A 12,647-nucleotide genomic window follows, 5' to 3' on the forward strand; every position below is an offset into this window, starting at 1 on the left:
TCACCCAGACAAAGAGGATCGAACCATTTGCTGGATTGGTTTTCTTACCTCCATGAAGTCTTTTCTCTGGTTGGAAGCCTGCAGAACAGCAGGACGACTTTGGCCAGACATTTGTTCCCAGTTCTGCCAAACAAAATTTGATTAGTTACAAACCCAGATAAAGGCAAGACTGGGACAGATCAAGTACCGTTCCAGTACTAACATCATAATGCTGTGCCCGCAAACCATTATTCTTGTTTAGCAAAGGGGGATGAAAGTAACCTTTTTGTCATGAAGTTTCTTTCCAGGGTTGGTTTCCTCAGGATGATAGAACCATTTGACACGGACCACCATGTTGTTTCCCCAGGACTCCCACATGCTCTGGATGTGTCCAATGAAGGGGAGGTTGGGTCGTCCGGCAGACAGGAACACGGCACAGTCTCCAATACGGATCATTTCCTTGCCACGCATTATGGCTTTGTAGAAAAGCTTCTTCGCCTTCCCTTTCATTCCCCGCCTCTGTCAGAAGTTGAAGGAAAAGCAGAAGGATATTTCTTCGGGCACTTTTATGTCCTTTTATTAAAAACGAATAGGATTTTGTTTTTAATATTAAGGTCACATAAAAATTATATTGGAAACTTTTTACAAGGCCTTTATTTGTATTTGCATTTTACAACTTTTTTTAAATAAAATGTAAATGTTTTTTTTTTTTTAATATGTCACTTAAAAAAAAAAAAAAAAAAAGGAAACCATTTTTTAAAAAACGATGTGTTTACCGTTTATATTCTCTCACAATTATGGCATCGTTTTTCATAAACATTTATGCCACAGAAAATATTGGAAAATAGTCTACTTGGTTACTACTAAAGACAAAGGTGTGAATGAGAAGCATGTCTGAGACAAAATGACAAATGTGATGTATAAAAAATATAATATTTAAATTGTGTATAATTTCCAGTTAAGCTGTAATTTTGTCCAATTATACAAAAAAGTACAAATATTATTCAATTATGTGCATTTAGTATACATAAAATGCTAGTTTTGAAAGCCTAGCCAATGTGGTAGACTTTTTTTTCTCAATGTAATTTGTAAAAAATTTAATTTCCAACATCATTTCATACACTAGAGTATGTGTTCAGTACTCCATGTGAATTTCATCATCTACATGTACTACACAATAGTACTGCACAGATTATTCTAACCACACTCCAGTATAAACAAATAGAAAGACATTTTTAATCCGTCATATCTTCTGAAGAGAAATAGCACAGACACTGGACAAGAGCTGAAGCTTCTGTATGCTACGAAATGAAGCATAGATTGAAAGGGTATAATACCCTAACATTACTTTTCTGGACTTTACACCATGCAATACATTATTTGAGATGTTGTAGATATAGCATAGGTGGGACTTCAAGAAAGATGCAATCCTAAAATCCATTGGCTTACCTGAGTAGGCTTTCCAAACCACTTCCACAGCTGTCTGGCAGGAAGGAAAGCGGAGATCTTGGGCCTGTTCTCGACGGAGGGTAGCCTCTGTCTTTTTGCCAGCTCCTTAGTAGTTGGGAGGTGGAAACCCTCTCGTCTTTTGGGGCGACCGACTCCCTGCTTCACCTTCTGTTGTTTCTGGGTCTTCTGCTGCTGTGTGTCAGACGCCTGCTGCTTCTGGAGCTTATGGATGTTGGCAGCAGGACCCAATTTTGACTTGGCCTTCTCGTCTTCCTCCTCTTGAGGTGGTACATGCTCTGCGGCTGGGGACAGTTGAGAAACAGCAACCTGATCTTCATCTGAGCTACAGGAGGATTCTTCATCACTGGTGGTGGAGGACGATGAGGAGGAAGAGGAGGAGGAGTGAGATCCAGCTGAGGACGATGAACTGCTTGTGGATGAGCTGGAAGAGGTGGGACTTGATGCCCGCGAGCTGTTGGAGCTGGTTGAGTCCTGTTTGGGCTTCTTTTCCTGCGAGGCCGCTCGCTCCTCTTCTCCGTCGGACTCCGAGCTGCTGCTGCTGCTGCTGCTACTGCAGTTGGGACACTCCAGTTCCTTCTTGTCCTTCTCCCCTGATTTGCTCACCTTCATCAGACCCTCACTTCCACTGCCAAGCTTACGAACACTGTAGGTGGACACGCTCTCTGTAGTAGGCGGGTCTGCCTCACTCGGCTTGTTTTTAACTTTCAGAGTTTTGTCTGCAGTGGATATTGTAGTATAGCTGACACCCATGACAGACTTATTCTCTCGTTTGGAGAGGTTTTGGCCCTCCATCATCATGAGGGCTTTGGTCTTCTTGGTTTTGGGTGACATGACTCCCTCATGGTCCAGTTTGATGAGGATCTCAGTCTGCGGTTGCTTGCGCTGCATTTTCACACCAAATCCAGATGCCTCCTCCTCAGGCTTTCGCAAGCGTTTGACCGGCTTTCCTTTCCCCGCGGGACTCACAGTCTCATTGTTGGATATAAAGGAGGCCAGAGAAGTGGAGGGCTCATTATAGAGATCCACAGACAGAACTTTTCCATAAAGCGGCGGCGAATAGACAGACTGGGGCTGGGAACGCACTTTGGCTGGGGGCTTGATTCCTGTGGTTTTCTTCTGGCTTTCATTAGATCCGGGGATGGAGGGGCTGGCTGTGCCGACTTGCTTCATTTTTCTACCTGGCCGTGGGCCGCTTTTCTGGCTGGGCAGGGGCCTCTCGGGGACCTGCATTGGCATTGGTGTGTCAGGCTTTTCATGCTCCTTTGGAGCGACTTCAGGCTCTGGAACGCAGCACAGGAGGGAAGGTTTTAATATGCCAGACCAAAAACACACTTACCTCCACTAAAATGCTGGGAGGCTAAAAGCAGTTCCTGTTATGACAGTAAGCTCTTTCCAAGCAAAAGTAAGTGATTTACTATCTATGAAACCACCAATCTGGTCCACTTTTGTAAGATCACTGCATTTCTCATTTCAGTAACCCCAGTTCTGACGTCTTAATATTTAACTTGAAACAAAGCAATAACCACTTTTATAAAAATGCCAGCCAAAATGTCAATGAGAGTAAATGTTTGATTCAAAGGAGTGGAAATTACCTGGCTTTGGTTTGGGTTTTCTTCCTCTGCCCCTGCTTTTCGGAGCAGACTCCTCTGTGTTTTTGGGTGGTGTCTCTTTGCCATCAGGTACATCCTTACTGCACTTCCTTCCTCGCCTTTTGGTGCAAGCTACGAGGAGCGCAGGGGACGGTTCTGCACCTGTTGGGATCAATTCAGTTTAGAAAACATTATCAATAGACCCAATAAGGACAATTGTGATTGACAAAATTGACACAAAAATACTGGCACATTTCTATGTGCTTCTCTATTTGATATATTTTGAAAATGATCATCCACAAACATTTTCACAGTCAAACATACATACACGCACATTAATATTTACCTAGTGCTCTTAAATATTACACACAAGCCTTTAAATCTCTCAGTCTCACTCTTAATAATATGCAACCCCCTGGCAACTAGTGGAAAAACATATTTTACTGAATCAATCATCAAGCTTCAAGAGCAAATCCAAACACAAATCAGTGGCCGCATGGACTCCAAATCAAACAGAACGCACATGGGCTGTTTACCTAACTTCAACATTCAGGTAATGTTTCATGCGCTCCTTCGTGCCTTGGCTTCGCTGAATACTCACACTGAATCTTGTAGTCCGCCGGCAGCAGCCTAATATGAGAGAGCGGGATCCGGCCAGTGTCTCCATCGTCAAACTCCACCGTAATCAAATCGTCCAACTCTTCCATGTCCGCGCTCCCTGTGGACAAGCAACAGGGTTGACGACTGATGCAAAAGAACATGCATCACCTCAATTTACCTTTCCACTGAGTGAAACAGCAAACACTGCTGCGCGAAAGAGCGACCGCATATTTCTCAGCGGCTGCCGGGATTCATACAGGGCCTTTTCATTTTCACTGGCTGACAGCGGCGGTAGCAGCGACCTCCCTTTAAGAGTTTCTTGACAAGTCTCCAGTTCCCTCCTTCCTCAGCGGGAGGGAAAATAAATAATAATAGAGCAGAGCTCTGCATGTAGGCTAACCACACCATCCTTCATTCCCCGGCTCAGTTTATGGGCTTGGCTAAAAGATTTAAGATTAAAGGAAATTAAACGACCCTGAAAAGTTCTCTTACTACGCCTCTATGCGGAGGACAGTGGACATTTGTGCATATTTTTCCATTTGAGAAAGGCAGATGCAGTGAAACGCATTGGCTAATAGTCTGTAATAGCCAGTGAAAGGTGTTCAATTAAGTGGAACAGGAAAGGGATACCTCTGACGACCGTGCCAGGGTAGAGGCAACGGTACTGCTGGCTCCAGTAGGCTGCAATCCGGGTCCCCTGGGGTAGGTATCTAACGGAGGGGGGTTTCACATCAATAATCTGTAGGACAAAGGCAGTGAGGATCAGAGAGGATTATTAAATCAACACCTGTGTGAATTAAGACACTTTGCAGTCACCCATCTTCTAAGCCGAATAACTAATGAATCATTTTCTGGCGAGGAACTATACATTTTGTGTGTATAATCCATCTCAGAGAGGTGGTAATGGCTAAGGTTGCTCTTGGCAGTGGTCCGCTTCCAACGGTACATTAGGAAGGAAAGGCAGTAGCCACGAAAGCGTGTGTGCCTAAACCAACAGACAGAGGTACTGGAGCAAAACATGCCCTTAGCTTAATAGCAGGGGAAGGTGCTAAACAGCTTCTATATTACACCGTGCCTCGGGCCTGTTAGCAGAGAGAGGAAACTGAGGAGTGTGCCTGGAGTAAAACACACGGGTCTGTTGTGGTGATGCGTAAGGTGTGTGTGGGTCAGTGAATGGTGTAGGGCAGTGTGGTGTACTGACCGCCTCCTGTAGCAGCTGCTCCAGGCAGTAGATATGTGGCCTGTTCCCCCTCTCGCCCTCCACCACCACACTGTATCTGTAAGACAGGAGACACTCATCAGCCCAAAACAAAAATCTAGGGAACGCACATCCCATTGTCATGAAAATGTTAATGCTAAATTATTTCCTTATTGCGACTTGAGTATGCATCAGGATATTCAATGGGAACAAACACAAGTAGGCCAGGACTTTATATTATCTATCTATCAGTAATCGATTTGATAGTGGAAAGCGATTATTCCATTTTGAAAAAAAAAAACGGTAACACTTTAGAATAAGGTTCCATTAGTTAATGTTAGTTAATGTATTAATTAACATGAACAAACAATGAATAATACATTTATTACTGTATTTATTCATCTTCGTTAATGTTAGTTAATGAAAATACAGTTATTCATTGTTAGTTCATGGTAATTCACAGTGCATTAACTAATGTTAACAAGCACAACTTTTGATTTAAATAATGCATTCGTAAATGTTGAAATTAACATGAACTAAGACTTATAAATGCTGTAGAAGGATTGTTCTTGCTTAGTTCATGTTAACGAAAGTAGTTAACTAACATTAACTAATGGAACCTTATTCTAAAGTGTTACCAAAAAAACGACTCCCTTTCTGAAATGCGGGTGCTATAATTTGTAAATAAAATATTATATGGAATTAAATTAATGCAAATTACAACAAATAGTGACAGAGCTTTTTTATATCTGAGTTTTACAAATCATCTAAATAACTAAATAAAACCGTATAGTAGGGACTTCTATTCTACTGGATTCTATGCATAGTTTGATCTGAATGTGAGCATACAGTTGTAATCTGTTTCAGTTAAAAATAAAAGTATAATTAAAATAGTTACTTATGAAAATGTTAATGATTAAAAAGAGGATTACATCTGAATACTTCTTGTATTAATATTTACTATTTCTTTTTCTGATTTTAAATCTCTATTTATACTCAGAATGATCTCAAAATCATTGTGGCAGTGGTTTTAAAATGAAATTATTATAATCTTAATTCAAATGATGAAGGATTTTAAAAGTCTGACAGTAATCAGTGTTGAATACTACAGTTAACCCTGTCAGGTTTAAATGTTTTAAAATGACAAACAGTTGACAACATTTGTTAGAAACTTTGAAAATTAATCAAATTTAATCAGTTACATTAATAAAGTAGACTAATTGAAATAGTTACACTACTTCTTACATTTTAAATAGCATCACATTATAATCTGTAACCTATTACACTTCCAAAATATCCTTCACAACACTGGAAGTGTTATTCACAATCAATCACATCCAATCATAGACCCAATAACCTGCATTTTAAAATAAAATAAAGGTGATGGGCAAAGTTTTAATTAAAGCAGACTTTAAATATTATGGCGTTTTTACAAAGGCTGCAATAACCACAACAATTAACAAAAACTATGACTATATGGCTATTGGTTAACAGTAACGAATAGCCTGCAAATCCTAGCTGATGTCGGTAAGAAGTTGAGCAAGTTATTATAATGTGACAAGATTAAGACGACCGTTGTTTTTAATTCGTTGGAATGGCATGCACAGATGTGTAGTAATAAAGTGAAGGGGGTCATTTTTATCATGTCAGACAGGTGAGAACACTCATGAAACTGTCAAAGGAAGCTGCCTGTACCCAGTGCATAATGGTTTTGTCTAAAAATATAATGTAGTAGGCTGTTGAGGATAGATGCAGAGGGGCTAAACCAAAAGACTCAGCAGCCCAAGAGCTTGAAGACAGGGCTCTTTTGAGAAACACACTGAGCTTTGAACCAGCCTTTATTCACAATACCCAAAGGAGCTTGGCTTTCTCTCCAAAAACCCTACCTTCCTTACTCGAGCTCAACCTTAGGGACACAATTTGGAGGGGCTTGCCCCCTTTTTCTGAATTCCTTGCCCGATAAATGTATCTTTTTGAGTCGCTTTTATTGTCAAGAAGTCAGAGCAGTGGGGATATGCAAGATAAGTCCATTTCTTGACATCACACATGAGAGCCAAAACGGGCTCTGACGCAAATGGAAAAAAGGAATTAAAAAAAGGCAGACCATGCTAAGTCAGAGTGTAGGCGGACCACAATCCAAACATAGGGTTCTCTCTCCAGATTTGGAATATTATTGGAATATTATTTCTGGAGGTTGGCAGATTTCACCTTCGAAAAATCTGCAACACCCACTTTCAGCTACACTAGTTTCCACTGCCAAAGTGAACCAACATGCAAATGCCACAATACTGTTAAAAACAAAGGAAGTTTTTGGGCTTTTATTGGTTGTCTGAGGAAAAGATCAACAACAGTGTATGCTTTTTTATGTCCTTTTAAGTGTAGGTCACTCCCTATTATTGGATGCAAGCACACAAGCCTTATAAATCTGAAGGGATGCATACATGGAGCTGCATGTTGGTGCTTCTGGATCTAAAAAATAAAATAAAATAAAAAAAGACATTGACCGTTGGATGTTTGGTCTTTTTTCATTTGGATTCATGAGGGTGCCAGCAGTTCAAGCATGAACCCAGAGCCAAGCTTCAGAGGTGTCCATCACCGAGTGGCAGCCTTATTACTGTGACATGGACCTGGGAGGTGATGTGGGACAGCGTCCCCCAGATCTCTTTCTCCTGGATCTGGCCTGAGGGGGAGGACTCTGCTGGCCAAACCTGATTGGTTCTGTCTGCAAAGCCTGGGACAATTCACACCAGCTGCGTCGGAGGGAAGACTGACTGGACAAGCGGGGTTAAATATCTGTCGTGTCTGTGGATGGCTCGCCTGATGTGGGCTTGGAACATGAAAAGGGTCGTTGTAAATGTTCTTGTTGGTTAAGTGGAAAGTATTTGGTACTTAAGTCTTTACAAATGCATTTTTCCTTTTGAAAATAACTGATTGGTCACGCGTAGCATTCTGCAGTCTAACATTTTTGTATGATAACCACAAAAATGTATATTCCCATGAAACTGGTTTTCCTAAATAGAAAGTGATTATCATCATTCCCAGAGTCTCTTTGTTCTCAAATAAAAAACAATTTCAGCTCAGATCTTTTTTTTTATACCCACTGTATTATATATTTGAGAAGTAGTTGCTCTGTGTGGGTTTATTTCAGTGTTGAATATCTTGAAACTGTACTTGAAGTACGCGAGCACACAGACACACACACACTGCAGCATTACTTAATATAAATAAATCCTTCAGTATTTCAGCAGAACAGCATAAAAAGCAGGTTTACAAAAATGACTATTTATGTAAATGGGGAAAACTGCTCAAAAGAAAGTTATGTGTAGAGGCATAAAATGCAATTTGCCATATTATATTTCTCACTGAGATGACGTGATGACATTCAGAAATCTTTGATTATTATCAGAACAGTGAAAGATGGGGAGTTTTAGCTGTGAAAAATAAAAATCGTCTCTTTCTTTACATAGAGCCACATCTCTAAAACATAATTAAAGATACAACAGAGAGAAAAATAAATGGCGAGCCATTGAAGGATGGAGTGAAAGCTTCAATCAGTTTGCCATTACCCATAAATAATGGGCCTGTGCCATTAGCATGGTCTTCACGTCAGAAAGTGTGACAATGGCTTTGCCAAAAGACTTTTCTGAGCAGAACACAAAGGCTTCGTGAAAGCCGAGGCTCAGGCGGAGAACAGACACTTTTCCTTACCCTAGATTTCAGTTCCAATTGGACACCGGCTGTGTGAGTTATTGACTGCACAATTAAACAGTCTGCTCTCATGTACTGCAAGTACGTTCATGCCTGCAGAAGCCCAGGCTCTCCACAACAGGCTCTGTTAATGAAGACAGGCGAGGCATATAAACGGCATCGGCGGCGGCATATCAACATCTGAGTGCCCAAGCACGGATTTTCAATCTCTGGATGCTTTTAAGGTGTTGTGTAGTACGAGCCGTCACAGAATTGAATTTCCAGAGGGCAGGGTGGACAACAAGCGATCTGTTGCACTAGCGCCTGCTCTCGTCATATTAAATCCTCTCGCAAGCAGTTCTCACTGCCACACCGAACTACTTGCTTTGAAGAGCCGCGGTGTAACAGTCCTGCACAAAGGCACCTTCCCTTGCTCGGCTGGAACTGCTATTTTTAGTACAAGAGACACATGCAGAGCGAGCGATAGAGGGAGAGATATTTCACTGCCAAAATACGACAAACAGATCTCATTATGCCACGCAAATGTGCTGCAAATGAACAGATAAAGCACCACCTTTGTGCTCTCTTAATTTAGGGATTCAGTTTGTGAACTAGCATCCAGATTTTCAACATGTCGCCTGACCTCTGGTTTGCAGACCTCTGGAGTTTGGGAGAAGGGATTGTAATGGCTGCTCCTCGCTCTCTGGACTGATAAGAGGAAGATGTGTTTCTGTGCTGCATGCTAAACAACCGTGGGCCGTCGCTCTAATGAAACTAAAATGGAGGACAACACATTTCACAGAGGGCCGAAATGCAATGAAGCCCCTCTCATTAAAGATCCCCTCGACCAGATGCTGCACCAGTTTGACATTTTTCACCAAATGAAATGATCTTTTATAGAGATGACTTTGAGAGGAACTATCTCAACCCCTCAATGGACTAAATCTGTTCATCCAAGTGAATAATAGGCCATGGGAGACTACAGAAAGCATACAAAGTCCAAACAAAGCAAATCTGCCCATTTCTGTCATAGCCTCCTGCAAAACACTTCACACCCCTTCTGTTTCCTGACCAAACAAAACATTGTATTTCCAAATTTTTCCATGGAGAACCCTGAACTGGACTTTGGCAATAGGAAAAATTTGGCATTATTTCAGTTCCTGTAATACTAAGTGGCTCAAATAAGCGGTTCGGTAACAAGAAACGGCCAGCAGGGAGCTACAGCTAAATAGGGCACAGGAATGAACGCCAATTTTTTTTAGTGGCATTGGTTGGAAGCCTCGAACCCAAACCAACACTTAATTCAGAGGAAAACTAAACCTTGCGTAAAGTACTGAGAAGAATGCAATCAACTGAACACATTTTGTATCACTATAATGTATTTGCTTACAATAAAACATTATTTTGATTTGCAAATGCATCGAACACCACAAGTTTCGGTTAGGTCTTTTTACCAGGCCATCTTTGCTGTGATTTCTGTTACAAATATACTTCTCTAATCAGTGGATCTCGCTTCAGGATTGAGATTAATTGCACATGATTCATTTGGTCAATTAAACATGATTTAAAAATAATGAACAAACACAGACTTAAAGGCTCTACAGAAGAATGTACCCTTGTCAAAGACATATTCACACGTTACTAAGAATGTAAGAATCCACAACACTATATGGTGTAATAAATCCCCCTTCTATTAAAAATATTATTGTGCTATGCCCCTTCTGAGTTTGAGTCTTGAATCGAGGACCTTTCCCAATCTTGACCCCGCCCTCACCCCAGTTCTGATCTGAAAATGCCAAAAAACTATTTTCTGTTCCCACAGAAACAATCAAATGTACGCTTGTACGATTTTAACACTTGTACGATTTTTTGACCATTCGTGGGACATTTTTGTGTAGGATTTAGTTGCCGATTTTCAGCTTTTAGTATTTCCCCATTCAAGCAGATAGGAGTGGGTCTAGTAAGCATTTTACACAATATTATATTATATACAATATTTTTGACGACAGTTATTACAGCCTAAAAGAGATTCATACTTAGACAAACAACAAGGAAGACACAGCAGAGGGTATAAAGAGAGTGAAAAGAGTCTCTTACATGTCAGGAGAGTGAACAGTGTTGACGTGGCCGGCATACAGGAGTTTGTCATCCATAGGGATGAGGACCCGTAACCCGTCCTGCAGTTCATCTTTGTTAATGACACAGTTCCGAGGGGCTGAGGGAAACAAAACCGAGGGAGATGAGAAGAGAGACAAGCTGAAACTTGTGCTACTAAGTAAAACCTCATCACCACCTTAAAACTGCAAATGTTAGAGAAAACAGCTAGCTTCCAAAACCCACGGAGCTGCTTATGGATGCAGCATCTTAATGTGAAAACGGTTCCCAAAGGTAACTTAATTATGCTGCTCTCCAAGATTCATAATTTTTGCCAAATTCTAAGATAGAACATGTATTAATCGTGGAGAAGTAAATCCCACAGTGCATTGAGACAAGGTCAATGAAAAAAATAAAATAAAGTATTAAAATGAATTAAATTGAAACATTAATATAAAATTGTTTAATGTTAAAATATTAAAGGTAATATTTTACCCAAAATGTATGTGCTATGCATTTCTGTGCTTATAAGTGTATAGCAGAGCTAGCTTAGCAGCATACCTAATGTCATCAAAGTCTACCGAAATCAATTGTGCCACTCTCTCATGGGAAAGACTTTTGTCGTTTGTGTGGCAACACAGAGTTGCTGTCTATGCTTCCAAATCGGTCACTTGTGAAGCTTCATGCCGGTTATGATCCTGTCACTGTAGGAAGCAAGCAGCTCACAAGCTAATGCATGCAGTAACACTCAGCTAGCCACATTAACGCATGAATGCAATCAGGCCAAATCAATTTTCTGATTTTTATGCTGGATTAAGATAAGACAGGCTGTGAAATTATCTCTCCCTCACGTCATTCAAAAGACATTCACTTTTTAATTGCATGCACAGACAAGAAAATGAAGTCTGAATTAGTCGTAAAACAGCAATTAAAAACGGGGGAGCAGTGAAGGGAAAGAGCTCTGTGGCCTTGCTGACAAGAGGGAATGTGAAAGCATCTCACCGGGGGTGCAGGGTCTTTCAGGCTGAGCGCTCACAAGGGGATTCTCATCCTCGGAGAAGCTGCTGTCCTGGTTGGGCTCAAAGTCCTCATCAGCAGCCATACTTTCCATCAGTTTGCTGACAGCACCGCCCTTCCCTCGAGCCTGCTGGGGGAATTCAAGCACATTTTACCCCAATTCCTGTGACAATATGAAATATTGAACACTGAGCCATTGTTGGTTCAGTTCTAAAGATGAGACCCATGTGCTTACTAGAGGAGAATTGATTCAGTAAAACCCATTTAGATGAGTGACAAGCTCGGCTCACAAGATGTAGGATTTCTTGATTTCGAATGCGGCAAATACCCAGAGGAGTTCCCGAGCTCCTGCACTGTGCATTATAACGTGATTTACACAGAGGATGAAGAAAAAAAAAACAGCAGCAGTGGAGAGTTTTAAAATGCAGCGGAGATTTATCTTGAGAAGAAATAAATAAATTGTGCAGAAGGGGTGGAGAAATGGATGGAGCGAGATGTCGTTTGGTTAATTTCACTGCTTTCCCGCTGAGTGTGCAGTCTAATTAGGCTTGCTGCTCTACTGCACTCGGCCCTTTTCTCTCTCTCTTTCTTCCCCATCTCACCTCCCTCCCTTTGGTCACGGTGGGTACTGAGAGTGGGCCCATGCAGGTTGGGACAGGGGAGCAGGAAGGGGTGGCTCATTTAAATGCAAGGCTTCTCCCAATGGGCCTTGAGCCTGCCAGGTAAAATTATTCTAATCCCTTTCGCTGTTTCTCCTCGTGAAATACAGTGTAAGCACAAAATGGCTGTGCAACACCAAGTCGGTTTCAAGTATTTATTATGTGGCATGTTAAAAATGTGAGGAAATACACAGTGCATCATGTATTTTATTTACTAAGAGTGTTAAGGCAGGCCAAACAAATGTGTAAGTATGAATAAAATAAAATAAAATAATAGAAAAAGTTCAAAAATTTGGGGGTTGGTAAGATTTTTGGGGGTTATAGAAAGTCGTCTGTAATGCCCCAAGGCTCCCC

General features: G+C 41.1%; 1 protein-coding gene across 4 annotated transcripts in view; it reads right to left on the bottom strand.

The window, feature by feature from the left end:
• tnrc18 (trinucleotide repeat containing 18) overlaps window positions 1–12,647 on the bottom strand; it is a 61,651-nt gene that overhangs the window by 3,746 nt on the left and 45,258 nt on the right. For 2 of the 4 annotated variants that reach the window (XM_026250374.1, XM_026250372.1), the window contains exons 21-29: window positions 11,620–11,761; window positions 10,621–10,738; window positions 4,840–4,915; window positions 4,269–4,377; window positions 3,640–3,756; window positions 3,042–3,200; window positions 1,429–2,729; window positions 262–498; window positions 49–123 (exon numbers count right to left, since the gene is read on the bottom strand). In XM_026250374.1, the coding sequence (XP_026106159.1) occupies window positions 49–123; window positions 262–498; window positions 1,429–2,729; window positions 3,042–3,200; window positions 3,640–3,756; window positions 4,269–4,377; window positions 4,840–4,915; window positions 10,621–10,738; window positions 11,620–11,761 (2,334 nt within the window). Of the gene's footprint in view, window positions 1–48; window positions 124–261; window positions 499–1,428; window positions 2,730–3,041; window positions 3,201–3,639; window positions 3,757–4,268; window positions 4,378–4,839; window positions 4,916–10,620; window positions 10,739–11,619; window positions 11,765–12,647 lie in introns of all 4 variants that reach the window. The other 2 variants (XM_026250373.1, XM_026250371.1) reach the window with 1 other exon arrangement.

The sequence above is a fragment of the Carassius auratus genome, unplaced genomic scaffold (assembly GCF_003368295.1).
Source record: "Carassius auratus strain Wakin unplaced genomic scaffold, ASM336829v1 scaf_tig00024173, whole genome shotgun sequence".
NCBI lineage: Eukaryota > Metazoa > Chordata > Actinopteri > Cypriniformes > Cyprinidae > Carassius > Carassius auratus.